This window comes from Mercenaria mercenaria, chromosome 16 (genome assembly GCF_021730395.1).
Source record: "Mercenaria mercenaria strain notata chromosome 16, MADL_Memer_1, whole genome shotgun sequence".
NCBI lineage: Eukaryota > Metazoa > Mollusca > Bivalvia > Venerida > Veneridae > Mercenaria > Mercenaria mercenaria.
The window spans coordinates 55522859-55540150 of NC_069376.1; the positions used below are offsets into that span (position 1 = coordinate 55522859).

At 33.5% G+C, this 17292-nt stretch overlaps 1 protein-coding gene and 1 long non-coding RNA gene across 3 annotated transcripts; one reads left to right on the forward strand and one right to left on the reverse strand.

Annotated features, from left to right (window-relative positions):
* Positions 1 to 98: 98 nt before the first annotated feature.
* Positions 99 to 16761, forward strand: LOC128549732 (uncharacterized). Of its 2 annotated transcripts, XR_008367899.1 has the most exons (6): positions 99 to 300; positions 455 to 523; positions 3668 to 3782; positions 4023 to 4087; positions 8796 to 8858; positions 16622 to 16748. It is a non-coding gene; the product is annotated as an uncharacterized LOC128549732 (long non-coding RNA). The 2 variants fall into 2 exon arrangements; XR_008367900.1 differs by lacking the exon at positions 8796 to 8858 and having other exon boundaries at positions 16622 to 16761.
* On the reverse strand, positions 9633 to 16834 carry LOC123541208 (uncharacterized). Its single transcript, XM_045326620.2, has 4 exons — positions 16605 to 16834; positions 13190 to 13363; positions 11678 to 11968; positions 9633 to 9964 (listed from the first exon to the last, which is right to left on the reverse strand). Exons 1-4 carry the CDS (start codon positions 16829 to 16831, stop codon positions 9646 to 9648), a joined length of 1011 nt encoding a protein of 336 aa, XP_045182555.2. The 5' UTR covers positions 16832 to 16834; the 3' UTR covers positions 9633 to 9645.
* Between the last annotated feature and the right edge of the window lie 458 nt (positions 16835 to 17292).

Here is a 17292-nt window from a genome sequence, read left to right on the forward strand (position 1 = left end):
TGTGCACGGGAAGTAACTTCAACTGTTTTCCATAGATATGTTATCAGTATGTTTATTGGCTTATTTGATTTCCCAGGCCAATGAAATAGCATCTAATATAAATCCTCTTAGCAAAGCATTATCATGACAGTATGCAATTTTTGCACCCAATTTTAAAGAATTAAAAAATCTGTCAGTTAAATTTCAAATTTGATAACATTTTGTAAATAACGTGACTGGTTGTCTTATTTTTTTCCCCTAAAAAAATAGGAAGAACAATATCATCCAGATTCTGTCACTGATTTCATCATATAAACAGAGGTATCATGATTATGAATTTGTTACAATTTGATTTGATTATAATATAATTATATAGAATGTAAGAAAGCAAAACAAAAGCTGATGTTTTAATTCGGTAATAATTACAAATCAGCATAAACTCTTAATGATTTAAATACCTCATGTCTTATTTCAGGTGCGTTGGTGCTGTAACTGGTTCAGTGTGAGGAATTATTTACACTTTCAGAATCGAGAATTCATAAAGGTATCCTATAGTAATTTCTACTCTATCATGTTCTTTAAAAGTGAATTTAAACCCATAACAAGAGATGTTGGAATCAATTAGATAACTGTCTGTTGTTTTTCTTGAAGTAAAAGCAAGTGCATTCATTCAACAAATAATCACAGCCTTTGAGTTGTTTATCGTCTTATTTTTCCTTGGTTCGGAGTTCAGATGCATAGGAATTGAACCTCGAGGGTATGTGTTAGCCTGTGTGGTTAAATACTGAAATATTTGAACGATGGGCCATGGTAAATTAGACAATAACCCACAAGAAGGCCTTAATTGTTTTTTATTCTGACATGCTAAAAAATGTCTGGATCCCACTCAAAGACATTTTAATGATTTTTGTGCTGAATTTCATTTAACAGGAGTAAGGAGTAATTTATGTGTTTGATGTCATGCGGCAGTTTGATGTCATAATTCTCTCTCACTGGTCTGCATGTCAACCATTGTTTATAGCTTGAGAAATTTCCTTCTCCTTTATAACTGGAAATCAAATCTCATCTCCGTTTAATTGCAGTTGCAATGTTACACTTGCACCCAATGGAAACTTATGCTAGAACAATGCCTTATTTTAGAATGCTGATAAATCAAAAGTCTCAACGTTTTAAAAATATATTTACAATGTGTTTGCTTTGTATATGTGCAATAATCCAAAGATTTGCCCCCACAGCACATTTTCTCCCAGATACCAATAAAAATGCTGCTTATTTTTTAAATGGACATTTTGTGTCTCAGAAGTCCACCTTTTCTCTGAATGTTTGGTCATTATAAATTTTCTTGATAGAATGTTTTGGCCAAAATATAAATTGTGGTTTTGAAACAGGCAAAGTATAGTACAGTTTTCTGTAATAATTTTTGCTTTCATTTCTTTGTTGTTTATTTTAAAAACAAACTTTATAATGCCGGAATCATAGTGATCGAAATTGCTCAGGTGAAATAACAACCTATTATATAGTAAATAAAATTTCTGTCTGATAAATACATGCAAGTGTGACAATAAATTAACAGTCATGATTAAAGCAAAATTAATTTGTTAGATTATTTTTCCTTAAATGATCAAAAGCAAACTGCATATCACCATGACATAATATTTAGCAATTGAATAGTGAAAAAAAGAAAACATAATAAGATTTCTTTGTGATCATGATCAATACATGTAAGTGTGACAATAAATTAATTACCGCGGTAATTGCAGTGATTGAAGCAATTGGAAATATATAATTAAAAAAATGTTAATTCTTTTTTTCTTAAAATGCTTTCAAACAACAAACGGTGATCAGTATAAATACCCAGACCATTATTTTGTTACAGAGATAAAATTTAATTTGGGCCAAAAAAATCCTTTCCCCAAAGTTTGCCAAAACATACTAGGCCAACATGTTTGTGGACAAAATATTCACCTTTAAAGCACTCAAATAAGGATTAAAATATATATATACTTATTGAATACTGTATATACGTTGAGACCCACATGGTAGATGGGGAAACCTAATTTGTAGCCCAATTTTGTTAATATATAATTGTCTATTTACCAAAAAATTAAGATTGTTATGATTTTTTTTGTTTTGTGTATTTACTCAATAAACAACCTATTCTGTTCCTTTACACCGGAGTGTAATTAACATATTTGTTCTTCTTTGGAGCTGAAATCTTGATAAAACAACAACAGCAACAAAAAAGAGGTATGTTTATGAGACAGAAATACTAAGGGGTAAATTCCAAAAACTAAACAATGAGATAGGATGGAATTGAATTTTTTTTTGTTTTGGGGGGGGGGGGGGGGGGTTGAGATAAATCTCCCCCTTTGATTTTTCAGTATTTTTTTTTTCAGTCTGCCATCTACAATAACAGCTGTTGTTTTTTATTAATATGGAAATGATTTTCCTTTAGTTATCTGTTAAGGACACCTGGCATATGGACAAAAACCCCATTGAAAAAAAAACACCATTTGCTCATTTTTTGCTAAGGCAGACAAAACTTCCATAATCTTTTTTACAAGGAGGTAAAAACCCCTTTGCTAAATCTTACAGGGAGGACTAGACCCCACTTTGAATTTATTACAAGGTGGCCAAAACCCCTTTCTGTTCTTTGCAAATTCATCTTAGTATCAGCAGGTCAAATAATACACTTTTATTATTTTATAACTTACACTTATACATTGATAACAAAGAAAAACAAAGAAAAATAGGCCAATGTGTGACAATATGTGTCTTGAAGATAATCATAATTAAAGACTAATAGTACAATATGGATAATTGATTCTATTATTTACAATTGTTACAGCTTTATTTTTCTGTTAATAACTAAAATTAAGCAATTAACAGTTTCAAAACTAAATTAATGTTAAGAGATACTTAACAGTTTGTTTTTTTCAATTTAATTTATCAAAGAAGTATAAAATTATTTTTATAGCTCTTTGATTTAATTCATCTTAGTTTTTGTTTGGCCTTCTTTTTACACATTGAACCTTAAATGACTTAATATATATTTTTTACCGTGTAGAAAAAATAATATATGTTTTTAAAGGTATTTATATTAAACGCCCCTCCTACACCAAGATGAATAGGTTTTTATTTGTATATCTTGTTGTTTAGGGTAGCTGGAGTAAGAAAAGAATAATTGATGTATACTGTACTTTGATACCTGGATGAAATGGCTTTTTCTACATCGAAAAAGTAAAATGAAGGTGCTTAAATAATGCAGAAATGAGTAGAGGGGGATTTATCTGTAATGTTTTTTTTTTGTCCTACTTGTCTGCCTTTGTCAAATTTCGCAGGTTGGATTGATCCTACATTCTTTCTTACGTGCTAGCTAGTTCAAAGAAGTATAAAATACATTTCATTGCTCTTTGTATTATTGGAGGGAATTTCTGGACATTGGCAAAAGATTCTTTCCATGGCCAAGTCTGTATTAGCTGCAAATCATTTCTTCCCATCCATCATAATAAAGCTTTTTTCTCCAATTTGAAAGATGAACTTTTCAATATCATGTATGTTGAGTATAGCCACCAATGCCAACAGTTAAATACCATATGAGTACTTGAGGAAAACATATTGTTGCTGTCTACGGTAACCATTTTTTGTTTTTAATTCCTTCTAAATTAAGAAATACTGTATTTCTTAGGAGATGTCACCTAGTGTATATGTATTCAGACTTCACACCTTTAAGGATGCACTTGTCTGGGATCAAAAACAGTGTCCATTGTTACACAGGGTGACACTAGAAGTCAGAAGCCCAGGTAAGAATTACATAATTTGGACTTGTTATATTGTTCTAACCAATAACATCATAGATTTTTTTCACGCTGAATTAATGAGGTCCCAATCAAAATTTAATTGGTCAGATGCCCTGGTCCAATCAGAGAAGTTAAAAAAATTTGATTGCAGTATAAATTACCTTACAATATATTGTCCTTATCCAATCACTATTAATTCAACATAGTTGTTGTGTTCTAGTTTTACTTCAACATTTATTACAGCTCTTAATAGCTATACCACTCCAACATGTGGGATGCAGATGAAGATTTCCAGGAGCCTGTACCTAGTGAGTATTTAAATTTAGATACAGTTCATTATGAAAATTATTTCTGTTTTTGTAAAGAAAGGGGTAATATCAAAAATTCTTATATATTGTTTTTTAAAAAAAAAGAATAGGGAAGAACAATGTTAGCCTTTGGCAGTAATTAATTTTTATTGATATGGAAATATTGTTACCGTGAAATGCCTTTCTGAAAATTATTTTTTTCCAAACTGTTTTGAGATTTTACTGATCTTGTCATAAGCTAATGTCAATTTCATACTAATTATAATAGGCTAAAATTTAGTTAAGATAACTCTTAGGAATTTATCTATAAAGTATTAATGATTGTCCATAGCCATGTTGAATCAATCATTTAATCTATCAGCTTTAATTGCCTTTTGCCATTTTCTGTACAACATATATATTAATGACCAAATTTTAAGAAAAATATCATATATTGCATAAACATAGCACATTCATTAGAATAACACATACTGTAAAGTGCCAAACACAAATAAATGAAGAACCAGCAAGATTTGATTGAGTATTCTGTCTTACTGTCATAGATTCTTTTATAAATCTACAAATGTTTAACAAACACTTCTTATTCCTTCTTGACATAATATTTCTAAACAACTGAACTGTTGGCTATGAATACTTATTTCTAACATCACTATATTTACTAAAACATAAGATATGGAAGGCAGTTTCAGCTGTATTTTGATGGCATATCCTGCATATTCAATTTTTGATCAACATTGCTAAACCAACCAGACTCATATCTAACTTATGGGAGCTTAATGTGAAACAAGTTAAAAAAAAATTCTTAAATTTTCATTGGCCATTTATCAATGTATACATCATAACAACAGTCTGTTTTATACTGATAATATTATTTTAACTTCGACTGCGATGCATTCCATTTTTGTATAAACTGGTCACAAAATCTCTGTTTTTTAAAACAAAGCAAGATACTTTGTATTCAATAATAGAATGCATACATTTAGCGCAGTTCTTACCAAAAACATTAGAAAACCAACTTTGATATATAGACTTTTTATATGAGAATCAACATTTTTCATTAATTTCGACCATTTCATAACTTTATCATGACATCACATTACAACAGGGGATCTAATTGACCAATCAGAGAGCTGCATTTTCGAGTAAATGCCAGTTTCCACTGGGGTATCACAAAGTATATTTACAATGAACCTATTATAGTGACTTCAGAAATAAATATCACGCTAATTTAGAAATCAAATTAAGATTTCTCACTGCACATGCCTCAGATGATGCTACAAACAACAAAACTTAAGTTTCATTGAAATATTATATCGATTTAATACCTTGTTTTAGTTGAAAGTTTGAGATTTTACACAGGGAGTCCATGACAAAGTTCGAGTAAAATGTAATCATTACCCAAGTGATATAAGTATCATTCCGCATTGTTTTGGACATGTTAAAATTATGAATATCTAACACATCTCCCTGCGAATAGAAGACAATGGAAAGCAACCTATTTCACCATACACAGCATTGTTTGGCATCTGTTTCTTTATACTCCTCATAAATATTTGCAAAATTTCAAATGTAAATTATCCACAGATTAAGCACACATTTGAAATTGTAAGCACCCCAAATTTCTGCTTTGTACAGTAAAGTAGGTACAGCCATTCTATCAATCAGAAATAGTTTTGTCTTAACATCTATACAGACTTTGTGATAGGCTCTTAAAGCCTGATCATTCATTGCCTTAACTGCCCCTAAAAGCATATTTCCAATAAAATATTACATTCATAAAACAATGCTCTAGTTATTGCTAGTTCTCAATTTTACCATTTAAGATTATATCCAGAACCAGTTTAATACTGCCGAAAGAACTAATATTCTGACATGCTTGCGAAAATCATTGTAAGTTATTCACTTATCAAGTATCTGTGGAATATTTGATATTGTGTTCAACAGTTGTTTCACAAGTTTGAAAAAGCTTGAAGAGAATGACAACACAACTACATTGCTAAACCCGCAAATATTCTTTTTTCTAAACAATGAATATGTCGTAGATCAAACTGGAATCTTGGCAGATCCGGAATCAGTCTAGACCAAACTTGAATTCTAGTTTGGTCTTGACTAGAATTCTATTTTGTCTAGACCGATTCAGGATCTGCCTTGGTCAAACTGAAATCGGTGTTATGAATTAAGGTATTAGGTCACAAATAGTAATGTTTACAAAATGGGCTTTCTTGGTTTATTCTGAAAGGTAACCGTGTTTTGCACTATTTTGCAAATTTTAAACAACTTTTACCATGCCGTTTTTTTTTATAAATTTTGAATAACATGGTATCTCCTCAAGCTCAAGTAGAGACAAATTTCAAAGTGATAGCCACTATCCAAAACGTTTGCAGAGAACTCATTTTACCATTAATTTCAATGGAAGAAACATCAAACTACTGGTAAACAATTATAAAACACAAAATAAAAATGTCAATATCATTTTTTCTATGGTGCCTCAAGTAAATGGATTTAATGAGACAGAATTCATACTTAAACATTGAAAAAATAAGGTCAAATGATGTTTCTGTTTTGGATTTTCTTACTCTATTTAAAAATAACCTTAGGAAAGATGTAAAACCTACCTAAATTTCTTCCACAATATATAATCTAAAAGTGAAAGCAAAATAGAGAACTTTCACCACGTGTAACTCAATATTTTTAAAGATGTGTAACTCTACCTCTTCTGTTTAAGTAGTAAATTCACTTTGAACACCAAGAAATTGCTTATAAGATTCATATTTTTCCATTTTTGTACAAAAAATCAATAATAAGTCTTGAAAGAAGTAAAAACTTAATAGTAAAAAAGGAAAATAAGGGGAAAAAAATTAGTCCCAGGAGGGCTTGAACCTACGCCCCCCTAAGAATTGCAGTAAAAGTAGGTTTATGGTAGGAATTGAATATTCTTCAAAAAGGAGGTTCTCTATTTGTGATCTATTACCTTAAAAAAAATGTTCAGGTTTTTTGCATAACAGCAATGAAAAATAAGAAAAAATGTTATATTAACAAGGGATACTTAATTCTGTTTTTGCAACATGCCGCAAAATGATACAATAAAACTGAATATTTCCCTCTAAAATATTATCAATTCATTTGAAGATTATCTTGTTCAATAATTACCATTATAAATGTAGGCCTTTCATATTCAAGTTGCCAAAACTGAAAAATCAACCTTTTATATGAACAAAAGATAAGTGTTATTTTCATTTCAAATGAATCACATATGTAGGGTATTTGAGAAATCACCTAGAATATGAAAATAAATGATCTATGTTTTATCAAAAGTTATACATTAGATTAACATGTATTTTAATAAATCGTTGTTTTATTATGCATGGTATTTGAAAGAAAAACACCAAAATTGTGACAATACACTATGGACTGTATTGAGACAAGTCAATGTAGTGAGACAATAGAAATAGTAGAATTCCAGTTTGGTCTAGGTCAATTCCGGATCTGCCAATATTCCAGTTGGCCTAGGACAAAAACATTACAAGAAATGTTGACACTGGTCAATAGATCATTTTGAAATTTAAGGATCTCTTAAATCATCTTCAATTCATAGGTTAGAAAGCACATGTAGTAATAGTAATTACCAAATTTGTGCCCCTAGGATCAAGAATTGCCTCAGTCAATTTTTTCCTAATATTATCGAAAATTGCAAGGCGGAGAGCCTCGATAATTGGTGTGCATTGTGACTTACAACTCTTGTTTCTGATTCTATCTGCCTCTATACCAGGTGCAGGTCAAAATAAACCAAGAAAAGTCAAAATGTACCCAAATAAAGATATAATATACAAAGTATCCATTTATCCACTATGCAGTTACTGAGGCTGTTGAATGACTCTGAGGTTTCAGTTCAACAGTATGACTTTTCACTGATGGGGTAACTTAATTAAAAGATCAAAATAGAATCTTAAAATCTCAATAAAAATTGAGCATGTAAGAATTTATGACTTGAAAACAAGACTTGTGACATGCAGCTACCTTCTAGATAACAGCAAATTGGCAGGTTGATAATATTTCATTTCAACATTCAGTTCCATATATATTTTTGCAGAAAACATGCTATCAAATTTTTACACTTTGTGGGTACATTTTGACTTTTTAGCTCACCAAAGTACAAAGTGCTTGGGTAAGCTTTTGTGATCGCTCACTGTCCGGCCACTTTCCAGACTTTCTGTTGTTGTCTCAATAACAAATCCTGTGAAGTTTCATCAAAACTAGACTGGCTGTTTACAACTTGTCCTCCTTAAAGACCAGGCCATTTTTTGTTAATCACCCGCCACAAGTGGTGGGGGGTTATAGGAATGGTCTTAAACCCATTATGATGGTTTTCCCATGGCATGGCTCAATTATAATTACTTTGTTCAACATATACCCTACTCAACCCACACAACTTTTTTCCCAATTCCGCAACAAAACAAGTGTTCACAATGAAAGAGGTACGAGATAAATCTGGTGTAATGAAATTATATAATATTAAAATCTATGGTTCCTTAGTAGTCCTTTTATCTGTTCAGTTGTATCTCTAAATATCTTTTCCTAGCTAAACAAGCTACTGACAGCAACAATAACATTTGTGACTTTTAATGTCTGGTTCATGTAGCTAAGGAACAACATGACTGAAAATATTATAGTAAAATGTCCTTTAATAAAGCACAACATATTTTTCCAGATAATCCTGGGTCAAGAGAAGGTACAGAAGTCATAGAAGTTGAACCAGTCATTCGTGATCCAGGTTAAATATTTAGCTATTATAAATGATAAACGTTCATAATCATGTTCATTTGGCTGTTGTTCATTATCTTGTCAGCTGTTATTAGTTGTCAACTCAACTAGACAAATTGTATAAAGGCTGAAATAAATGCCTCACTTGCTATTTCACAACTTAAAAAAAACTTGACCAGCATTGTCTTATAAAAACTTTTGGGATGCAGCTTTTTTAAGCAGGTATGAGAGTAGACAGCAAACAAACATATTTTAATTTTGTTTTGAGTGGAAAATGCATGAAGCATCTCAAAGCAACAGTTATATTTATTATACAGAGCTATATGGCAATCATGCACGGTTAGCAACACAAAATTCTAATGCCTGGCTATACAATTCGACACCTAATCCATTTCCATCTAACGGGTCAATGGTCTGACAAAGAACTTCATATGAATCACTGTTTATGGGTCGATCAACAACGGGTGGCTCTATAGCGACAGTGTCATCAACAAGATGTCCCTCTTCAGCTCCAACAACACTTCCCTCTTCAACTCCATATTCATTTTCAGGTTGGTCAAGGGTCTCATTTGGCGGTTCATACAGCAGATCATTCACACCTCGTTGCCCATTCCCAGCATTTCGAAAGATTCCTTCAATGAAAAGTTGATGTGGACTTCTTCCTTTCTCGGAAGTCATCTTGTGGTGGTTCCAGGCTTCCCTAAACCTATCTAGGGCTCTTTGGATTCTAGGCAGATAAACATACTGTAGACACCAGAGCTGAACATTATCAGACAGATCCAGCTGTTGAGTGCTTTCTAAGTGATGGAACAAACGATGTACACAGTTGTACATGACTGAAACAAGTCTCTCCATAACCTTTCAATACGCTGATTGTGAACGCTCCGTCCTGAGATAAATGAACCTCTATTAGCTCCTCTATGAGCAATCATGAAGGCACCTACACCCACATTCTCCAAACCATGATCGGACCGCAATCGTGATGGCACACCATATGCATCTGTACCACTAAAGAAGGCTTGTTGCATTGTTTCTGATCTGTTGTTCAAGGCAACTTTAAGGAATGTGACAACTCTTGAATAACCATCTATACCTCCGTGAATCACAAAACCCCATCTGAAAGAACAGATCTTAGGATTATTTTTACATATTTATTAAAGGCATTTTTCCAAGAAAACAAGCAAGTTCAGTAATTAGGTAGAGCTATGCCCTCTAAATGGGATAAACTTTTGATCCTTGAAAGCATTCTCTGCCAATGAAAAACACTTACATTTTCATTATAGATGATTAGATGTGAGTTTAGTCAAAAAAGTTCCATTCCTTACTCAAGTTATTAAGCTGAAACAACTTACGTATTTTCAATGAAAAATCTCTTTTCTAACAGAAGATATTGCTTTAAATCACATAAAATTTTATATTTAAAGTACAAGTTGACCTTGGCAAATGAAAATGCAACAAACATTGCTTTCTGTGCAAGATACACGAGAACCATGTTTAGTATGTAGTTTTATGTTTCTTTCCTAACAGAACATTCTACTTCTACTTTTAGTCACACTGTCCTCAATTTTGTCTAAAGCAACCTCAAAAGAGTCAAATGGAGATGCTGACGTTCGAAGCAAATCCATCAAGTTATTGCAGAGATAAGGAGAAAAATGAGAGTGTAAACAAGAAGGCCATGATGGCCCTGCATCGCTCACATGAGTACCATTGCTCAAAATGATATGATCAAGTTGTGACATAGAGCACATAGATATACACACTAAATATCATCAGGATAAATATTTTCTTGTAACAGTCCCTTTTGACCTAGTCAGGGCAAATTTCCATAACTCAGGAACCCATAATGGAATCTGGCCAGATCAAGAAAGGAACCAAGATCTTATGGTGATGTGCATGTTTGGTAACAATCAAAACGTAAATAAAGCTGCTATTGTGCAGACAAGGTCAAAATAGTCAATGTTGGCCCTTTCAGGGTCCATAACTCTGGAACACATATATAAGGGGATCTGACCAGTTCAATGAACCGAGATCTTATGGTGATACAAGCTGTGTGCAAGTTTGGTTAAAATAAGATCATAAATGAATCCTCTATCATGCAGACAAGATATTGTTGACGGACGGACACTCCAACAGAAGACGGACGGAGGGTGAACTAAAGCTCACCTTGTCACTATGTGACAGGTGAGCTAAAAAAACTAATCAAGGTGAGGACATGAAAAGACTCCAATGTCAGGGTGAGTAGGATTGCTCTCCATACACTTTGTATAGTCATGATAGTCAAGCTTAAAAAAGCTCTACAATAAATGTGCAAAATCATCCGTTTCAAACCCTGAAAGGCAAATAAAAATTTCCTTCCTATTGCCCTCTGCAATGTGTAAGACCCAGCTACTGACAGATGCAAAAAGGGCCTAATTTTGTCAATTCATTATGGACATCTACAAATCATCTAAAGATCTTCCTATGTATGTAAGTGAATTCATCACCTATAAGTCCTGTTAACACGTTTGTAACAAGCAAACTGTGTAATTTACATCAAAATCAAATTAAGATAGCAAAATGAACTTATACATTGTACTTTTAAACCTTCTGAATGTGTGTAATAGCACATCTTTTGATAGTGAATGTGCACTTTTTACAGATAAATCATGATTGAGAACAATCAATGGTATAATATCCAAGCTATTCTGATAAAATTGCACACACTGTTGATCAAATGTTTTCGGCATATACCATGGAGCCTGGACTGACACGCAATACAAGGTCTGGATAGCCTTGTTAACTGAAGCTGAATATTAGATCATTATCAAACATTTACGGAATTTTACTAACCTAATAAGTTTGTGATTTCCATCAATATGCCATAATGCATTTGGGCCTGAAACTTGATACACTCGTCGCCGTATTGATGTGCACCACCTCATAGCAACTGCAACGTCATTGACCCTGATCAAACTTTCAGCTATGCGATGCCGCTGAACATGGGTTCCCTCAGCTCGCAGCATGCCTTGCACCATTCTCTGTCCAAGAGCATTGTTGTCTCGAGTAATCTGTGTGACCCTTTCATCTAACTGCTCATCTGTGATAGTTGAGTATCTTTGTCTGATGTTTAGACCATACAGCCTAAAAAACAATGGTATTTCAACATAAAGCAAGAGCTGTCACTATTGGTGAGAAATGCCCACGAAGTAGGCCCAAGAATGCCACAGCTGTATGCACAAAAAATCACATATCATTTTATGACCAAACCTAGGAGACATCGGTCATTAGTGTGACACATCTTCTCAATATGGCTAACATTTGTGTCAAATAATTTTCAAATCCCTTGATAAATGGTAGAGTTATGGACAGACAAGAAAAGATTGACTTCTAATTGTGACCTTGACCTTGGAGCTAGGGGTCTGGGTCTTGCGCATGACATGTCGTTTCATTATGGTAAACATCTATGCCAAGTTGTTTCTAAATCCCTTCATGGATGGCAGTTATGGACCAGACAAGAAACAGATCATGTTAACATTTGACCTGTAAGTGTGATCTTGACCTTGGAGCAAGGGGTCTGGGTCTTGCGCATGACACGTTGTGTCATTATGGTGAACATTTATGTCAAGTTATTCCAAAATCCCTTTATGGATGGAAGAGTTACAGCCCGGACAAGAACTTACTGGACTGACAGACGGACAGTGCGCTTTTAATATGCTTACCTTCGGGGGGCATAAAAAACAACAATATAACAAGTTCTTGGTACTGTAAATCATTAAATTTCGTGGGCATATGAATTTGTGGATTTCAACATTTAAATATAAAATGAAAGGGATTTTTACTTGTTCCTTGGGATTAAATTTTCGTGGATTCAGTCAACCATGAATTCCACGAAAATTAGTCCCCCACGAATATAAATGATTTCACAGTATTAACCTGAGAGCTGTGTTACTTTTAATTTGGTGCATTTTGCCAGCTTGTATTGTTTTTTAATGGAAGCAACTACATTGTACATAAAATCTACAGGTTTTCTTTGGATATATCTCTGTGAAGAATTTTTCCTCATCAATATTTATTCACCAACATTTATTTGAAAAGGAAATACATTTCCTAAATATATGCTGAAGATGTGTATATTCTCAAGAGATGTCAAAGGAGACGGAGTGCTTGACTATTTTGCTGATTGATCGTGAAATATGGCATATCTAATGAAGCTAGAGCTGTTACTGGAATGTTTCAGGATTCCAATGTGGATGAAGGTATTCGACAATAGTTGAAGCTAATAATAATATGAAACAACTTAATTAGAAATTAACTATTTTCCTTACAGTCAATCTTAACTAATATCTTTTAATAATACACTACCTTAATCGTCTCTTGACTGAAGACTGTGAAACATGAAGCATGTCAGCCATCTGTGTAGTTGTAAAACCATTATCTCTAAGGTACTCAAGCTGGTCACGGGATATAACATACAAAGGTCTGCCACCTGCACTAGGTTGTGTTGGAGTGAAGAAACCCACTTCTGGATGTAGTGTCCTGTTAAAAAGATAAAAAGTAAACTATTTTCACACATTTAGACTGAAAACTGCTTCTTCAGAACATTGGTAATGTCAAGCAGGCTTACACATTCTACTTAATCAGGACTTAGTAGTGAGAGAGTTTACTAACATTCATTATTAGTATTAAATCATACTGCATCTCCACCATATTTTAGTTTTTCTTTTTTTTGTTTAGGTTATGTTTAAGGCAGCATGCCTCCAGATCAATTGAAAACAAAAAATATGTTTTAGATATCTTGAATCTTAGGGAGGCTTTAAAACTTAATTACTAACAGACTATAAGTTACAGAAACATATGAGAATTTGCTGTTTTTACTACTAAAAAGCAATGAAAATAAAAAAAACGTTTGTCATGCTTTTACTCCAGGTATACTCAACTTTAAATATCTATACAGTCAACCTGTGTTAAAGATCACCTCTGAACAGAGACCACCTGGCTCTAAAGACCACATATTTTGTCTTCAATCTGAACATTTGCAATGTATTTTAACATCTGAATAAAGACCATGGATCTCCCAACAAAGACCACATTTTCGCTCTCTCAAGGGTGGTCTTTATTGACAGGTATGACTGTATTTTGAAGTCATTATTCACTACTTCAGATAAACTAAAGCCCTATTGATTATGACAACTGGAAAATTTATGTCTTTATTGCTGTGGCAGTTCAGGGGTTCCATTCTTGATGCAGTCATCTTTTTTTCTTGAGTTGGAATTTTCAAAATACTTAAGAAACAAACATTCATATTTTAATGTTCATAATATGACCAAACTTCAATTTGAAAGAAAGATTATTTTTAGCCAAATCTGACAGTCAGTGCCTTTAAAGCCACATTCTCTGATTCTGGCTACATGCGACTTTTTAAGATGCTGCAGAAATAACCTACAAGCCAGAGTTTCAGGCACAGACATGCACTTGAGTACAACAACCAAATTCTTATCTAGCTGGATAGCTTCGTTATACAAAAAATTTAAATCCTAAGCCAACAGCTGTCCCTAGACTATATACATTTTGGAGCCTATGCAACTGCATTTCAGTTCATCACAGGGAACAAGGGAGTAAAAATAAAATTCATCCTCACTAGTGGTTAATGATATGCTATCTTAAATGAAAAAATTTATGCTATCCACAAGACAAGAAAGAATTAAATTGTCTTGCCACAACAACAATGGATAGATTTTCAAACAATGACAGTAACTTCACTAGAAGCAGCGTTTTTAATCATTTTTCCATAAAAGCATAATTATATTCTATTACCTTTTGTGTAAGTTTGGTCTGATGCCAGCCTTACGTTTAAATCCAAAATTTCAAGCGTCAACCTAGATCAGTTCACTAATTGTAATACACACTGTGGCTGGCATAATTTATCACTCTATGATAGTATCAGTAACAGTTTAACAGGTATATGTATATATGTATGAGCTATTTTTAGATTGTGTACATGGTGAGTGTCGGTAATGATGTTTACATTTATGATAGAGACAGCAGGCAGATATTTAGGGATACATTTGAATAGATAAAAGAGCCAATTTGCTGTTCTTGGGCTATAGGAATGTCAAAAAGACCTGCAGATTATTCACTGGATATTGTACTACATGAAAATGAAATACAAAGAAATGTGCTAGTAAATTTCATCAATTTCTCTGCTTATTGAATTGTAATATTTATAAATCAACACTTTTTCAAAAAGATGTTTAAAAATACAACTTGCAACCCCTGAAGCCATTGCCCAAATCTGTTAATCACGTCAGAAAGGACATTATTTAGATCTATAATCTGTTTTACAGTTTTATATTCGACCAAAAAATTCTTGAAAATGTGTCAGTAAAAACTCTGGATTTTCAACTGAAAACTCCTGGAAAAAAATTGTTCAGGGAACTTGACATGTATGGTAACAAGACTATCAGTGGTGCACTCTAGCCTAGGAAGAAAATGGTACTTTCCTCAGTGAATTCAGAACTTCATTTGATTGCTGGAAATTAATCACCACTAAAAATTCATGGCAAAAATGTTTCGGCTTAGTTGAGAAAAGGTTTAATTTCCTCCGAATCAGCTTGGGCCAAATCAGACGTGGTCCAAATCAGTCAGTTTCAGGTCGGGGTAATTACCCTGGGACACCACGGGATACCCCGATATACCTTTATTTTACATAGAGTTTTTAATTTAACTTTTTTGTTGCACGTTTTCCATGTATAGCAATAATTTGAGTATTTATATAGGTGTATCCTAAGACGCAGACTCATAACACAAACACCTGATTCATGCGAGAATCGCATACTGCATAACAGTGACAAAACAGGCATCCCGGGGTATGCATTATGAGCAGTATAACCTACTTAGAATATCTTTAAATTGATGCTTTATTTATTTAAGAAATAAGTACACCTTCATAACAAAATAAGTATTTGCTAGCTTTCTTAAGGTGTCCTAGTGTATGCAGTTTATCACTGTAATCGTGAAGAAGAATCTGGCGTCCCGGGGTTCGTGTTATGAGTTTTCTATTGCTTAATATGAAATTATGATAAAGCTGCAATAAAAAACAATTACATTCAAAGCTTTCTATCTATAAGATAAAGGTATCACCGGGTGTCCCGTGGTATCCAAGAGGGCTAAGACGCTTTCCTACGGAGGTGAAGGCCCCTGGTTCGAATCCTGGCTACTCCCACTGCGGTGTGTCCATGGGCAAGGCACTTTATCACGACTGCCTTAGTCGACCCAGCTGTAAATGGGTACCAGCAAATTGCTGGGGGTAAGGTATAAATGGTTTTAACTGTTCTTAAAAATAGGGTCGCTCAAAAGCTCTACAGAGCTTATGTTAATTGTTACACAAAGCAACGGTAAATAAAATTTACCTTTACCCTTATCCCGGGGTGTTTACACCGACCAGTCATTTTTCTTTACAAAGATGGTGTTTGTTTACATACTATTTCTGTGATTTTGTGATCATATACTGCTAATATTCTGGGGAAAAACAGTGTCATTTCTCAGTTGGATTTAAAGCTGTGCCTAGTCACACTGAAGGTTATGGAATAATTGCCTTTAAGTCAATTAAATGTTGCCCGAATTGCGGTCTGTCCGAATTTGCCATACTTTTCGTCAAAACTGCCTGACATACAATGGCTTATTGCTGAAAGCTAAAAACGGGTTTTGTTTTGGCTGTAGTTAATACTCTATTTTCAAGCCAAAACACTTAAGGAGAACTCATAATATTATAAGGTACCTTTTCTGCTTTTCAAGGGATCGAATGATGTCCAGAATAATGACAGACAGCCGGTCAACATCGTTGAATCTTGTAGAAACACGTCGTATATTGGTTTGTAATGCTGACAGAATGTTGACGTGTGCCTCTAATGTCTCAATACTATCTGGATTAGTTGAAACAACTCTTACCGAAGACTCAATTATATTTACTGCTTCCGACAGAAAATCATTCAACGTAGCCGCCATTTTTGCCATGCACAGGTGCGCGCAACGAGGAGAATATAATTTATTATATTTTTATTATTTAATGTGAAGAAAGCATTTCAAGTTAGTTTGGCCTTTTTACTATAATAAAAATAAATATGAAAGTACTTCTCTTGCATCAAACTACTAATAAGGAATAATTCAATCATAAATTTTATATATATCTTCCTTTGTAACATGCATTTTGATTGGCTGATTCATTTAAAAATGTAACTCGAGCGAGCGATACGCGGTAAGCGTATAAATTTATACGCTAAGCGTGTATATTGACCCGGTTAACGCGTAAAAATACACGGTAAGCGTGTATTTTTATAAATCGACCGTAAAAATACACGGTGAGCGTGTAAATTTACACGCTTAGCGTGTAAATTTACACGCTCACCGTGTATTATAGTACCGCTCGAGCGATTTCAGACTTTTGACCCAAACGGTACGTCATAAGA

Bases quoted from the DNA above. Each gene is read 5' to 3' on its own strand.
- LOC123541208 (XM_045326620.2), bottom strand. From the start codon at position 16,831: ATGGCGGCTACGTTGAATGATTTTCTGTCGGAAGCAGTAAATATAATT. The intron at 13,364-16,604 runs GTACCTTATAAT...TCTTTTTAACAG, and splicing joins TCCCTTGAAAAGCAGAAAAG to GACACTACATCCAGAAGTGG. The intron at 9,965-11,677 runs GTTAGTAAAATT...CTGTTCTTTCAG, and splicing joins GGAAATCACAAACTTATTAG to ATGGGGTTTTGTGATTCACG.